At 43.2% G+C, this 15,745-nt stretch overlaps 1 protein-coding gene across 1 annotated transcript in view; it reads left to right on the top strand.

Annotated features, from left to right (window-relative positions):
• Window positions 1-15,496, top strand: part of znf385c (zinc finger protein 385C) — a 313,378-nt gene extending 297,882 nt beyond the window's left edge. The window contains exons 7-10 of the mRNA XM_069904946.1: window positions 1,090-1,416; window positions 5,725-5,903; window positions 11,412-11,510; window positions 14,827-15,496. Coding sequence (XP_069761047.1) covers window positions 1,090-1,416; window positions 5,725-5,903; window positions 11,412-11,510; window positions 14,827-15,039 — 818 coding nt within the window. The 3' untranslated portion in view covers window positions 15,040-15,496. The remainder of the gene's footprint in view (window positions 1-1,089; window positions 1,417-5,724; window positions 5,904-11,411; window positions 11,511-14,826) is intronic.
• The last annotated feature ends 249 nt before the right edge of the window (window positions 15,497-15,745 follow it).

The following is a 15,745-nucleotide window of genomic DNA, read 5'->3' as shown; positions in this document are numbered from 1 at the left end:
GCATTTGGATGCAAACTTTATCCTTGCATTTTTCAAACCCCAAATGCATTATGTCTGGGGCCTGGGAAAGAGTTTCCACCTCCACCTTGTAATTGGGAATCTCTAACCCAGTGGAACCATAAAGACTGGGAGGGAAGAAAGCAAATGTGTGAAAATGAACACCTTAATGAAACGAAACCTGCATGGAGCATAATGCAGTAAAGCTCACCCATCAGTGTTCACCAAAGGTAACAAATATAGCATGAAACAGGCAATACAGTAGTGACCGTGCTTTGCTGTTCTTTTCTGTATGTTAGTACTTGAACAATTTACAATGTTAGTGGGAAAATCAGAAAGCTACGTTTCTTATCCCAAGATGTGTGACTTATTTTCCAATACTGTGTAGTTCCATTCAATTGTGGGCCCATTCATTCTTCCCTGTTTCACTGGTGAACTGTACATTACTGTAATGGCTGTCACAACAGGACTGCAGATCTAACTTTGATCGCTGCTATCGGTGTGGAGTTATTCTCCCAGTGTCTATAAGTTCCTCCCATGTCCGAAAGATATGTTGGTTGGTAGGCTAATTGTCTAATGTAAATTTCCCCAAATGTTTGGGTACGTGGTTCAGGGAAGCTTTAGTGAGCATGTGTGAGAGAGGGTTACAAGGAAGTACAAGAGAAATGGGTTGATGACATTGCCCTGAGATATAGCACGGTTAACGTAGTACTTAGTGCAATGCTGTTACAGCATCAGCGATCGGGACATGAGTTCAAATCCCGTGTTGTCTGTAAGCAGATGGTACTTTCTCCCTGTGTCTGTGTGAGTTTTCCCTGGGGGCTCCGGTTTCCTCTCACCCTTTGAAACATACCGAGCTTTGTAGATCAATTGGGCGTATTTGGGCAGCACGGCCTCATGGGTCGAACGGGCCTGTTATCGTGCTGTATGTCTAAATTTAAATTGAATTAAAAATTTTAATTTATAAATTTAGACTCAACGGGCCAAATAGTTTTCTCAGTGGTCATGAGAGAACATGTGTAGCTTTTTCTGTGATTTTCTGGTTTGAATAAAAGATGATAAATCTGCCAACCTATTATGTTTGATTTGTAGAGGATAATCCTTCAGCTCCTACCATGGAGAAAACCGAAGATGATTCTACCTCATTGGTGCACGTGTCTAAAATGTTTGTGACGAAAACTGCCGGTACCAAGACATCAGCTACATTCTCCTGTACCGAAGCGACTAATGGCAGGTCGGAGAATGGCGTTGAGGCCTCGTTGGTACCCACCACAGAGATCGTCGGAAGGGAGGGCAGCAGCAATGTCAGTTCTGCCCCTGAGAGTGAGAAAGAGGGGGAGAAAACGAAGCAGCATCTGTACTGCGCAGCTTGCAAAGTGACTGTGAACTCCGTTTCACAGCTTGAGGCGCACAACAATGGTGAGCGACCCCACTGCCTGATGTTTGTGAAGCCATGTTGGAAGATGTAGATCTAGAGCATGGAAATTGGCCCTTCAGCCCAACCTGTCCATGTCAACCAAGCTGCTCTAATTTGCCTACATTCAGCCCTTATCGTTCAAAACCTTTCCTTTCTATACAACCTGTCTTAATGTCTTTTAAGTATCTCAAGTGTCTCCATCTCTGCCACTTCCTCTAGCAGACCCACCACCCTATGTAAAAAAAATTCCCTCAAGATTCTTTCTTTTTCAATCTTCTTATTGGAAATTCCCCTCGATTCAAGGTTCCTTTTATTGTCACATAATACTACGTAAGGACGTAATATACAAGTACCACCCCCCCCCCGCCAAATTACAACCGTAATTGGGACTGAAGGATTGGACGTATCTCGGAATGGACATAAGTTGGAATTTTGCCCACACACATGGAGTACTGAAGTCTTAAAGCAAACTTTTTAATCAAATGTATTTGACAAACTATAACAGGGATACAGGGCAGATAAGACCCAGAATATACTTTGTTAGTCAGTGTCCCGGGGTCCGTAGGCTGGGTGTGGCTATCTTGAATCCTGTGCACATGCACCGTGGGTTTGTATGTTGGAGTTCGGTTGGCACATGCACGAGAGTCAAGGGCACGAATGCAATATCGTCAGGGCGCTTAACTCTCACGCATGCACCAACCAAACTCCAATACGCGAACCCACTGCACATGCACCAACCCTACTCCGATACGCAAACCCACTGCACATGCGCCAACCAAACTCCGATACGCAAACCCACCGCACATGCGCCAACCAAACTCCGATATGCAAACCCACCGCACATGCGCAAACCAAACTCCAATAGGCAAACCCACCGCACATGCGCAAACCAAACTCCAATACGCAAGCCCACTGCGCATGCGCCAACCGAGGACTCACGGACATGCACAGGAATCAAGATGGCCGTGCCCAGCCTGCGGACTCCAGGACACCGACTAACAAGGTAAGTACACACATTTTCTCTCTTACATGCCCTGTATCCCTGTTATAGTTTGCCAAATATAACATAAACTGCATAATTTTTGTATTATGTCTTATATATTTTTTAAATTCGGTCATACGTAAGTCATATAGGTCACAAGTCGGGGAGTACCTGTAAATGATATACTTCAAATTTTGTCTGCAGTAAGGCAAACAAAGAGTTGCCTTAAGCAATGCCCAGCATCCCTGGTCCCTTTTAAATCTTTCCCACTCTCACCTTAAATCTCTCATTTGAGGTTCCCTTACCCTGGGAAAAGGCTATTGTAGGAAATGTGTGGCCATTGCCTTCCGTAAAGATAATTTAACCCAGCATCAGGTGGGAACTGCAGGATGAACACACCAATCAGTCCATGTGGGGACACAGCTGCCCTCTATTAACCCCTTCACTGAACCATGCCTGCCCCTTATATTCCTGCTTTCTGTATTAATCTACCTCAAAGGCACCAAGTTGCGTTAATTCAGATTTCAATCCTCCTCTTTGACCTGCCACAATAAAATCTCTATCAACTCAATGGTAGAGGTTGGTGGCCTGTCATCAGCTTCTCACCTTGCAGAAATGCTATGGTTGGGTTGTCACCAGTGATTCCCTCTAGTTTGGTGGGGCCCATCTTGAAGGAGTGAGATAACTCTCAGATTCCTTCTCCACTGAAGCACATCATATGGCTGATTATCACATCACATACCTGTTACTAAAGCAGTTCAACCCAGACTACTTGCTGTTTGGCTGTTGAAGTTATCAGTGGAAGAAGACCTAAGATGTGGTAAGGAGCATGAATATAAAGAATGTAAAACACAAGAGGCTGCAGACACCATGGTTAAAGTTAAAACACAATGCAGGAGAAACTAAGCAGGTCAAACAGTGTACTTTATGTAGCAAAGATAAAGGGGGGAGGGGCAGGGGAGGAGCACAGTTCCACAGGCAGGAGGTAATAGGTGGTTAAGGGAGGGAGGGCACAGCAGCAAATGGGGGGGGGGGTGGCTCTGTGAATGTTAGAGGGAAGGAGGGGTGGAGAGCTGGAGGAAAGAAGACAAAGGGTTGAGATGGAGAGGGAGAATGCAGAGAAGGTTAGCTGAAACCGGAGAGGTCAATGTTGACGCCATCTGGTTGGAGAGTGCCCAGACGGAAAATTTGGTGGTGTTCCTCCAATGTACAGGCGGTCTTGGTTTGACAGTGAATGAGGCCATGGACAGATATGTCAGTGAGGGAGTGGGGGCACAGAATGTAACGGTTGGCCACTAGGAGATCCCTGCCTCTGATGTGGCCAGATTGAAGGTTGTTCAGCGAAGCAAATTCCCAGTCTGCATCCAGTTTCTCCGAAATACAGAAGGCCACAACGGGAGTTCCAGATGCAGTAGATGACTCCCAGAGAATAAGATAACGCAGTATGTTAGACCAAGTATCAAAATTAATGAAGTGCGTTGCAAATTGTCTCAACTATGTCTGCCTCAGCTGTCTCCAGAAGACTATTAACTGGTACGATTAAGAGTAGCAGTTAGCGCATCGCTATTACAGCACCAGTGACATGGATTCAAATCCGGCACTGCCTATACGTTCTCCCCTTGGACTGCATGGGCTTCCTCTGGTTTCTTCTCATCCTCCAAAATGTATGGGGATTCCAGGTTAAAATTAGGGTATTTGGGTGGCACGAGCCCATGGGAAAGGCCTGTTACTGTGCTGTATGTCTAAATATAAAAATATTAAATGTTAATTTTAAATTTTAAAAATAACAGTTCCTGCCCTGCCATAGACGAGCCCCTCCCATTTCCCATTCTCTTCCAGAAAGTGTTAAACTGGAACTATTCGACAGGTCAGGTCGCATCCATGGTAGAATGATTTAACATTTAAAGTGGAAGTACCAAGGGTCAAACCTCAAGATCTCCTGTGGTCACTCAATTAAGTCAAATGAGACTATAACCATCCAGCTCAGAGAGAGGTGTGAGAAAAGTCAGCCCTACAGACTGAATAATATGGATCGGAGACTTTCCTACAACCTTACCCCAAGTAAATGGAGTTGCCAAGTGTGTGTCAGCACTCCCTATAATTTCTGGTGAGCTTAAATTTGGAGCCAAGGTTGGTGATTTGCCACCTTTGTTGAAATGGACACAAATGGAAGAGAATGTATTTGTTTCCCACTTTCATCTCTGTTCCTCCTACTGCCATATATAAAGATGCAAGCTCTGTTGGATGGCGAGTGCCAGCAATTTGTGCAACGCAAGCTGCTGCAGACAGTAATATCACACTCACCAGATAATCTCTTCGTTCAATAGTGATGTTGATTAATTGGCCAGATTGTCAAATTTAAATTTAAATTTAGATACACAGCACGGGAGCAGGCCCTTCCATCCCATGAGCCCCTGTCGCCCAAATACCCCAATTAACCTACAACCCCTGGTACAGTTTGAACCGTCAGGGGTAGCTTTCAGCCTGAGATGCACTAATCCTGCATATACTACAATTTTGATTGAACTGCTGGAGGAACTCAGTGGGTCAGGAAGTATCTGTGGGTAGAAATGGTCAGTTAATGTTTCAGGTCATTGCCTTATACCGAGACGCGACCCAAAATATTGACTGACCATTTCTACCCATGGATGCTGTATGACCCTACATTTGGTGCTTTAAAATAGTTCCCTTCCACGTCCATCCAAAAAGAGAGACGTCCTGGGTTTAACATCCCGCCTCCACCAAAGGCAGAATAGTAGACTCATGCTTCCATTTGAAAAAAAAATTAATTTAGGAATACAGCACGATAACAGGCCCTTCCGGCACACGAGCATGCATAACCCAAATACGACCATGTTACCAATTAACTGACCAACCCTGTATGTCTTGGGAATGCGGGACTGGAGGGAACATACAAACTCTTTACAGACAGTGGCAAATTCAAACTCAGTTCACTGGCGCTGCGACAGCACTGTGTTAACCATTCCATTTCTTATGTCCTGTGCCACCTGAGTCCAAAATATTAATCCAACGTGGCTGTTGGATGAATGCAAAGAAAATATTATCCCAGGGTCACTCTATCCAGCCCAAAACTCCACTTTTGAAGGTTGAATTTCTGGGTTGTGGGAATAGGGACAACATGCACTGATAACAAATGAGCAGCCAATTTCCCATTTAAATCTGGGGCAACCTATGCAATACAGATTGTTGGAAACCCTAATGCATGCACTGTTTTCTTTGCATTAATTTTGTTCCATCAAGAATATTGCAAAACACCATGTGACCAAGTGCTGTTATAATTATAAATGATATTTTGCTGAATTTTTAGGGTCCAAGCATAAATCAGTGCTTCAGGGTCACAGCAGAAGGAACAGGCTGAGACTGTTCCCACGGACATTGTACAAAACCAAACGCATCGGTAACAAGGGGAGCATTGGCATCCAGAGCAAAGCTTTCCACTGCAATATCTGTGAAATCTACGTCAACTCTGAAACCCAACTCAAGCAGGTGAGTCACCCTCACAATATGTGAAGCTAAAATTTTGAGTTATGCTTTTGGCATCCATCCAAAGGACCTTCGTATATGTGAGTCTGCATCTATCTGATTAGATCCTGTGAGAAAGCATCTGTCAGTGTGGGATGGTAATACAGGTACAAAACCTTTTATCCAAAATTCTGAAAACCAAAGTCCTCTGAAAATTAAACCTTTTTTCCATGGATGTCATCTGCACACCAAAGCTTGTGTTTGGCACCAAACATGACCCGATGCGACCCATGCTCAACTCACGCTTGAATATTCTGTGTTGGTCAGTATCAGTAATTAGTGGAACCCTAGTCAATCTTTACTTTATAGGTGCCAGCGGGAAAAAACAGAGTCCAGCACCTCTGATTCGCCATATACAGAAACCCGATTCGTCAAAGATGGTCCGATGCCCGGACACCCTTCCCGTCCAGTGCCACCACAAACCCCCTGTACAGCACTGCCAGAGCCCCCCCTCCTCCCCGAGACCCTTCTAGTTGGAGTGTGTCTTTGTTTTGCGTGAATCTGAAATCAACACAATTATTTAACATTCTGCTGTTACTATTATTCTGTTATCCAAAAAATTCCAAATTCCAAAAAGTGTCTGGTTCCAAGGATTTCGGATAGAAGTTTCTGTACCTGTACATTAGTTAAGATTCGGCTGATGTGTGAATCCCATTATGACGGCTGGGGAGTTCAAATTCAGTTCATTAAATAAATCTCGCATCGGTAACGGTGACTAGCACAAATGCTGAAGCAGCCCAAGTAGAGGATATAACACTGGGCAGCAGTTCCCACATCCCAGCAAGGTTCTGGCTACCTCTGGTCATGTGAATGCAAATAGACAACCCCTTGCTTAATTTCAAGTGCATCAAACACTCTTCTGTTTATTTGTTATCCGTTCCGACCTTACATTCTGACTCTCTTAACCTCCTCTTCCCCGGGAGGAGTCACGTGATGGGGTAGTGGCCAGTCGGGTAAAACCAGCCCTCTCCAGAAAAAAAGTTAGGAAAAGACAGAGCTCAACAAAAATAAAATATAAGAAATAGAAGATAAAGTTACAGAGAAGAGAAAGAAGATGGCACCCAAGAAGGAGAAAGTAAAAACAACCCAAAAAAAAGAAAAGTCACCGGAGAAGAAAGAAGAAGGCCTTACCTGCACGAAGGAACAGGGAGCTGAGGTGGCGAAGAGTGCCCAATCCCCGATGTTGGTGCCTGCCCTGCGGAGTCGCGACCTCCTGACCGGTGGACTTCAAAAATTGTTCTCAGAGCCAAACAAAAGTGTGCAATCAAAGGAAAAAGAAAACACCGACAGGAGGGGGGCTCAGCAGAGGAGCGGGCAGCCACAGCGCGGCCAGCTGAGGGACGCCTGACACCAGGGCGCTCAGCTGGAGGATGAGGATGGCGGCAGGGGAAGGACTGAGGAAACAGACGAGGGAGAAAGACGGCGGGGTGACTGACAAGAGGATCAAAGGCAGGAGCCCCAACAGACGGGGAGCCCAGGAGGGGAGGACTAACAGTAAGAGGGCCAGCAAGAGGAGGCCTGACAAAGAGATATAAGCAGCTCATCAGGAAAAACAGAAGAGACACAGACACAAAGAAGAGAAGAAGAAGACACAAACACAGGTACAGATACAGAAGAAGAGGAAGAAGATGACCAAGATCTTCACAGAGAAATAGAAGGTAAAACAGATGGACAGAATATAGATAAAGCCTTTTTTGAAGAACACATGAGATCATTAAAAGAATGGTTATCATTAGAATTTAGTGCAATTAAAAGAAAAATGAAAAGAGCAGAAGATGAAATGCAAAGATTAGAACTGGTCATGACAGAAATAGGGAAAAGAGTAGAGAATGTGGAAGAATGATAAACGGCTGTAGAATTGGAAATAAATGACTTGAGGAAAATTGGAAGAAAGTGACAAAAAAATTAAAGAGACACAAGAGTTGTTATCTCAGAAAATTGATATGTTGGAAAATTATAGTAGGTGAAACAACATAAAAATAGTGGGCCTGAAGGAGGGTGAAGAAGACGCAGACATGAAGGCGCAGACATGTCTGGTACTGAGGTGCCAACGTTCAGAACAAGAAAAGTCTTCATAGGGTTGTTAACTCGACCTGTGACATCACAGGCATCAGACTTCACTCCATTGAGGACACCTACATGAGGCAGTCTTAAAAAAACAGCCTCTTCTCAAGGACCCCCACCACCCAGGCCATGCCCTCTTCACTCTGCTAACATCGGGGAAAAGGTACAGGAGCCTGAAGACGACCACTCAGCGGCACAAGGGCAGTTTCTTCCCCACTGCCATCAGATTCCTGAATAATCAATGACCCAGACACTGCCTGTCTTTTCGGGCACTATTATTTTTATTTTTTAGAGTAATGTTGCAAGTTGGCTATAATATGAATGTTTGCACTGTGACGCTGCCACAAAACACCAAATTTCTTGACTTGTTCATGACAATAAAACCTGATTCTGATTCTGAATTAGCACCAAGCAACAGTAGCACTGCTATGGGGCTCATTCAGGAACCCTATGGCTGTGGAGAAGAAACTGTCTTCAAGCCTGTTGGTGTGTTTTTCACATCCTTTATCCTTCTCCCCGATGGTGGATGAAGAAGAGAGTGTGTCTGAGCTGTGATGTGTCTTTCAGTTTGCTGGCTGCCTTTCCATGGAAAGTTTATATTATGTTCCGAGTTGCATTATATCTTGTAGCTTGTTATGACCTTAAGCAGAGGAGCTCCCACACCAGGCAGTGATGCACCCAGCATGTACACTCTCGATCATGCACCTGTAGAAGTTCTTGAGAGACATGGGGATAATGCTGAACATGAATATGAATATATTCAGGTTCAGGGGCGGCACAGTTAGCGCAATGCCTTTGCAGCGCCAGCGATCAGGACCGGGGTTCGAATCCTGTGCTGTCTGTAAGGAGTTTGTACATTCTCTCTGTGTCTGTGTGGGTTTTCCCCAGGGGGCTCTGATTTCCTCCCACCATTCAAAACGTACTGGGGTTTGTAGAATAATTGGGTGGGCAGCACAGACTTGGGCCTGAAGTGGCCTGTTACTGTGCTGTATGTCCAAATTTAAATGTCAAAAAAATTAATATTTTTTTAATTTAAAATTTTTATAATTAAAAATATTTAATATCTTCTGAGCAAGGCGATTAGCCTTTCTAAGAGTGAACTTGTCCTCCATATGTATTGTATGTCTGTATATGTGTTATGTCTGGTTGCAAGTCTGTGTTTTGCACCAAGGTCCAGAGAGCGGTGTTTCATCAGGTTTGACAATCAGAGAGGGTGACACAGTTAGTGTGGCGGTTAGCGTAATGCTGTGAAAGTGTTAGCACCCAGGGTTCGAATCCACCGTTGTCTGTAGGGAGTTTGTGCATTCTTCCCTGAGTTTGTGTAGGTTTCTTCCGAGGACTCTGGTTTCCTCCCACTGTTCAGAACGTAACAGGGTTGTAAATCAATTGGGTATAATTGGGTGGCACAGGCATGTGGGTCAAAAGGGCCTGTTACCATGCTGTATGTCTAAGTAAGCTTGACTTGAACCCATGGAAAGTGACTAGACTGGATGGTGTCACTGGTTTTTCCTGAGAACTTAAGCAGGCCAACTGACAGATGCATTCGGTGCACTTAAATTCAGTTGATTCAAGTATTACTTGAGTCTTTTTTTTTGCGGTTTCCAAGGTCTGCCCTTAGACTGGACGGGTTACATTTCTTATAGTATCCGTACATCCCTTGCACACCCACTCCTACTTTCTTAAACCTACATCCAAGGAATTCATAAGCTCAGTTGCCAAGTGTTGAATTGTATAAATTGTTTACCTGGATTGAGATACAGCATGTGATCCAAACAAGTGCAAAATATAAACACGCAGAGAATGGCATTACAGAGAGAAACTCGGTTCAAACAGTACAAGGGCCGTGATGAACTAGGGTTTGTGAGATCAAGAAATCGTCCTCTGCTAAAGAGCCGACTGGTCAGGAGAAGGGCACATTTTTAAACATTGGGAGTGAGATGGATCCTACAATATTTTGCCTGCTTTCCCGTGGCAGAAGGAAGTGTAGATGGAGTCGATGGAGGGGAGGAAGTGGAGGTTGAGTCCTGAATTTAATGCCTTGCAAATTGGTCAGGGAGAGGTAAATAATCTGTGGTTTGTCTACTTCCTCATCGGCAATACTCCTTTCCCTGGTTGATCTGTACCATTTTGCAGCAGATGAGTTTAGACAGAGGTATAGGGAGATGAAGTAGTGGGGTAAAGGCCATCCATGTATGAGTTCACAACTGAGTATGTGCGGTTGTGGGAGTCAACCACAAACCAGGGTTGCGCACAGTGTTGTCGAGTTGAAACAGTTGCCAAGGAGAATTGAATTTAGCGGTTGGGATATGGAGTTTGTGGGCAGAGATCAGTGGTGGTGGGGTAAAAATGCTTCCTTGGACAAGCCTTGGAAAATGTTTCTGACAATTTATAGCTGGGAATCTGCCACTCACGGAGGTACTTTCATTGAAGGTGTCATGAAGTGTTGACAAAGTCCATGGATCAGTTCTACAATGCCCAAAGTGACCCTGGATTTCCAAGAACTTCAGATAGACAGTGATAGAGTTTTAGATATGAAGGGAATCACTGGATAAGGGGCCAGTGCAGGAAAGTGGCAGTGGTAAAGATTGCATGCTCCTGGTGAGTGCGAAGGACTGAAGCTCCTATTCACATGTTCTTTATAGCAGGATTTCTCTGGGGAAATAGAACAGTACTTTCAGCTCCACAAAGGCAGAGGTGCTGAAGGGTTTCCTCAATAAAATAGATGAAAAGCTATGATAATTGAAGTTGTGTGTGAGACAACATCTGAGGAACAGATGGAGAGATGGAAGGAAGCACATAAGACTGTGTCAGTAAATGCACCTCACAGGTATTGGTCAAGCAATGGAAAACTCTGGCCGAGTGTTGATAACAACTCTAAATTGAGCAGTGCGGTTAGCGCAACACTTACAGTGCCAGGGACCCAAGTTCAAATTTGCCGCTGTCTGCAAGGAATTTGTGTGTTCTCCCCGTGTCTGCATGGGTTTCCTCCGGGTGCTCCAGTTTCCTCGCACCTCTCAAAACGTACCTGGATTGTAGGTTCATTGGGGTATTTGGGTGGCATGGGTTCATGGGCCAGAAGGGCCTGTCACCATGCTGTTGGTCTAAATTTTTAAAAATCAAATTAAATCCTAGAAAGAAAGTGAGATTGCACGTAACATCTAATAAGCAACATTATATGTTGTCTTAAATGGTGCCTTTTCCCAAATGCTTCTGACAAACACTTGATCATTGTTATTGAGGACACATTATGAAGCTCAATATAAGATTTGTTGAAAAGGTTTTACAGTTACTGCAAAACACAACCGTCAAAGGGATATTTAAAGCAGAGCCTTCACTAAAATAACTACAAAGCCTTTCTGTCTTTCAAGTGCTCTGTTTATTGTTAAATCTGTTTGTATTCCAATGCAGCATATGACTAGCAGAAGACATAAGGAGAGGCTTACAGGAAAGTCATCCAAGCCCAAGCACAGCCCTTACGCCAAGCTCCAACAAACTGCAGTGCTGGCGGTGAGTAGCAGAGTCTGACTTTGTCTATTGACATCGATGACCCTGAGGGTTATTGCCCTCTGGGCTGCTTCTTCCGGACAAGCTCCAATGTCATCTTAGCCCATTCTCCTAGATAGGGGCTCTTCCCCAGAGACTCATCAGCCCATCTATTGGAAACTTGCAATATCACAACATTATATTTGAATAATTTTGGAGAATTATGCATTTAAGATGATCGTTTGACAGGTAAGTAGGACTCTGCCATTTGAAATGACTGATTGATTATCTAGTGGACCAGAGTCATTGAGATATGTGGCACAGAACCATTTCACCCACCTTGTCTACACCAAGTGTCAAGCACTCATTTAAACTAATCTTTCACTAATCCCATTTTACTCCCCGATATTCCCATCAACTGCCCCCCGCCCCCCCCCTACAGATGCTACCACTTACCTAAACAGAGAGGGAAAGTTACAGTGAGCAATTAACCTACCAATCCACATCCTTGGATCTACATTTTGGAAAGGCAAATCTAAATAGGTCATATGCATTAAATGGTAGGCTATTGAGATGTGCAGAGCAACAAAGGGATTTAGGAGCTGTGGTAAATAGTACCCTCAAGGCTGATACTCAGGTAGATGGTGTGGTGAAAAAGGCATTTGGAATGTTGGCCTTCATAAATCGGAGTATTGAATTCAAGAGTAGGGAGGTTATGATGAAATTGTACAAGGCATTGATGAGGCCAAATTTGGAGTACTGTGTACAGTTTTGGTCACCAAATTATAGGAAAGATATAAACAAAATAGAGAGAGTGCAGAGAAGGTTCACGAGAATGTTGACAGGATTTCAAGGTTTGAGTTACAGGGAAAGGTTGTGCAGACTGGGGCTTTTTTCTCTGGAGCGTAGAAGATTGAGAGGGGACTTGATAGAGGTGTTTAAGATTTTAAAAGGGACAGACAGAGTAAACGTGGATAGGCTTTTTCAATTAAGAGTGGGGGAGATTCAAACTAGAGGGCATGGTTTAAGATTGAAGGGGGAAAATTATAAGGGGAACATGAGGGGAAATTTCTTTACGCAAAGGGTGGTAGGGATGTGGAATGAGCTTCCGACAGACGTGGTCGAGGTGGGATCATTGGTTATATTTAAGGAAAGACTGGATAGTTACATGGATAGGAGAGGTCTGGAGGGGTATGGACCGGGTGCTGGTCAGTGGGACTAGGAGGGTGGGGATTTGTTCCGGCATGGACTAGTAGGGCCGAACTGGCCTGTTCTGTGCTGTAAGTGGTTATATGGTTATATGATTCTCTCTTTTAACACTTTGAAAGTACTGTGTGAAAGGAAGAGTTCAAATTTTGATGCTCCCTGCACAATTCTCTTAGGGGAAAGGTAAGATACTCCCACTGCAACAATCTTTTCTTAGTGCCTTTGCCACCACCACTTTGTGTAATATAAAAACAAAGCAAAACAACTGAATCCCCTTACTGTGGCACTTTCCCCTCCACTCACACTCCCATCCCACGCCTCCTGCATCCCCAGTAAATATAATGCTGATACTATCCAACAGTTGGGCACCAGCGGAAGAATCGACACACAAACCTGTTCCAGGCTGGAAAGTATCTTTGATGTTGGGAGTTAGTGATGACCTTCATAAAATTGTACTTCAGAGGTTCAGTGGAAGACTGCTTGGTGCACAACAAAAATGGCAATCCTTCAAAAGAGATGCTTTGAAGATCTGAATTCAGAGTACTGTACAATTAAAATAAATAAAAATACGCTTGACCTGAAAGTGCCTTGTAAGAATATACTTTGCATATCAAAATTCATATATATATGTGTGTGTAATAGTGGATACCATTTAAAATTTGACCTCCTATTTTTGGCCCCCGCTGCCTGCCTTCCAGAGCTCCTGATGCCCCGACAACAGACTCTCACCAAGCCCTTGGCCACCTGCCCATCTGAGCACCCGACACCTCGAATGCTGTCTTACCACCCGATCCTGGCCACCTGCCCATCCATCCGAGCTCCCAATGCCACAAATGTGGACTTACCACCTGCCCACCCATCTGAGCCCCTGATGCCTCAAGCGACGCAGTTACCTACCATGGTAAAAGTAGTATGCGTGTAATAGTCGACCCCCCCCTCTAAATTTTACCTGAAAACTGGCTCATAAAACATATGGTTTTAAATCAGAAATGGTGGAACATAAAATATATGTGTCCAAACTCAAACTGTCTTATTTTTATGTAGATGTTGATCTACAATGTGAAAAGTGTAAAATTTTTCAAGCTTCATTGACCCATATGTTTTGAGAATGCCCCAATTTAGGAAGATTTTGGAAAAACTTCTTCCAAACTTTATCGACAATTTTTAAGATCAAAATAGCCTTTAATTGCCTTGTTTGGTTTTCCTCGTGAACTGGATATAATTTTGTCTGCAACCCAGGAGAAAGTTTTAGCTTTTGCCACATTGATAACCAGATGAGTAATTTTAATGAAATGGAAAGATGAATCTTCACCTACCCATACTCAGTGGTTACACGACGTAATGCCATACTTAAGCTTGGAGAAAATTAGATACAACATTTAAGACAGAAAGTTTTAATTTGTAAAGATGTGGGTCCCATTCATAGAATATTATTATGACTGGCAGATTTAAGAAGTTTGGATGCTCCAGTGGTTCTTTGTCTGGTTTCTGAAGGTCGCTATTTGATCCATATCTTTACTTTTTTTCTCTACAAGGTAACCTTGATTCGAGGGAGGGGATAGATTAGCTTTCATTTTAGGTTTATTTTGTTTTCTTTTTTTCTTTTTATTCCTTTTTGTTAGATTAACTTGATTTTTTTTTTAATGGTGGTGTTAAGAGCAGAGGAAATAGTGACAGGAGTTGGCCATTCACACAGCTGTACTCTCCAGTAAGTTCATGGTCGATCGTACATCATGAACTTTCTGGGGCACACAAATGTTATCACCCACATACAAATTACCATGACCAGAAATAATTAATTTAAATGAATGCATTAATTAATTAACACTCATTGACAAAAGATTTATAAACAAATAATAAAATAATAAAAACCAGAAAATACTAGAAATACTCAGCAGGTCAGGCAGGAACTATCAAGAGAGAAACAGAATTAACAATAATCTTTCATTTTCCTGTATATAGCAAATAAAAGATCTTTAACCTGAAATATTAACTTTTGTTTTTCCATCGATAGATGCTGAGTATTTGTCTCAGTTTTCCAGCATCTGCAGTATTTTGCTTTTGGATCAGAAGTACTATTTATGATCCAGAATGGTTACAACATCATAATCATTTTTATTTGTTCTTTCTTCAGACAAAGATGGCTTTTCAGAAGCATCTCACAAAACCAATAGCAACCGGTTTCTTACCAAATCCTCTCACAGCAGCTGCCGTCTGCGCTATGCCAAATCTCACTCTTCGACCAACCACACTCTTCCAGACACCATTTCTTGGACCAGCCTTCTTCAGAGCCACTCCAGGCCCTCTGAGGGCAACACATACTCCATTTCTCTTTGCACCATATTGACATCAGGGTTCGGATCATCTCAGACATTTTGGATAATAAAATGGAACTATGCAGTCATAAATGTGAACATTGTAAGTTATGCATGGCAGAATTCTGCCTCCTTGCTTTAACATCTAGAAGCAGCAGTTTAATACTGCAAATATATTTAGATGAACATCATATTAAGAAAATATGGATTCAGTAACAAAGCTGATGTAGATGTGTGTAGAGTTCTGGTAGAACCATTGGTTACCAGCCTTTTTTTGCACAATATTTTTGTGAGTTCTTTAAAATGTTAGTCATGAGCAAAGGTATTCTGTGCAAGGGCGGTTTTTATAGGAAAAGAAACAAAAATGAGAAAAAAGAACTCTGTGAAACCAAAATGGTTGATGAAAAATTTGCAGTACTTGGCTTGCTGCATTCAGTTCACAGCACAAGCATGGCCCCAGTTCAATAACCCCAGTTCGGGTCAATCACATTGAGGATATGAAAAGTCAACCCGACTACAGCAACGAGTACTTTCTTAAGACAGATTTGGTGGGGGTGGGGGGGGGGGGGTGGGGGCAACTGATGGTAATACCAAGACATCCAGTATTATAGTATACGCGATCTCCATTGGGCCTTCGTCTGTCAGTTATCATCATCTATCATCCTGGGAGCTTCAGAAATATCAAGCCCACTTGTAAAGGCTGGAAATGGAAGACATGAAATATTATGGAAAGTATTT

Source organism: Narcine bancroftii, chromosome 12 (genome assembly GCF_036971445.1).
Source record: "Narcine bancroftii isolate sNarBan1 chromosome 12, sNarBan1.hap1, whole genome shotgun sequence".
Classification (NCBI taxonomy): Eukaryota; Metazoa; Chordata; class Chondrichthyes; order Torpediniformes; family Narcinidae; genus Narcine; species Narcine bancroftii.
This window is presented reverse-complemented; position numbering and strand designations above follow the sequence as displayed.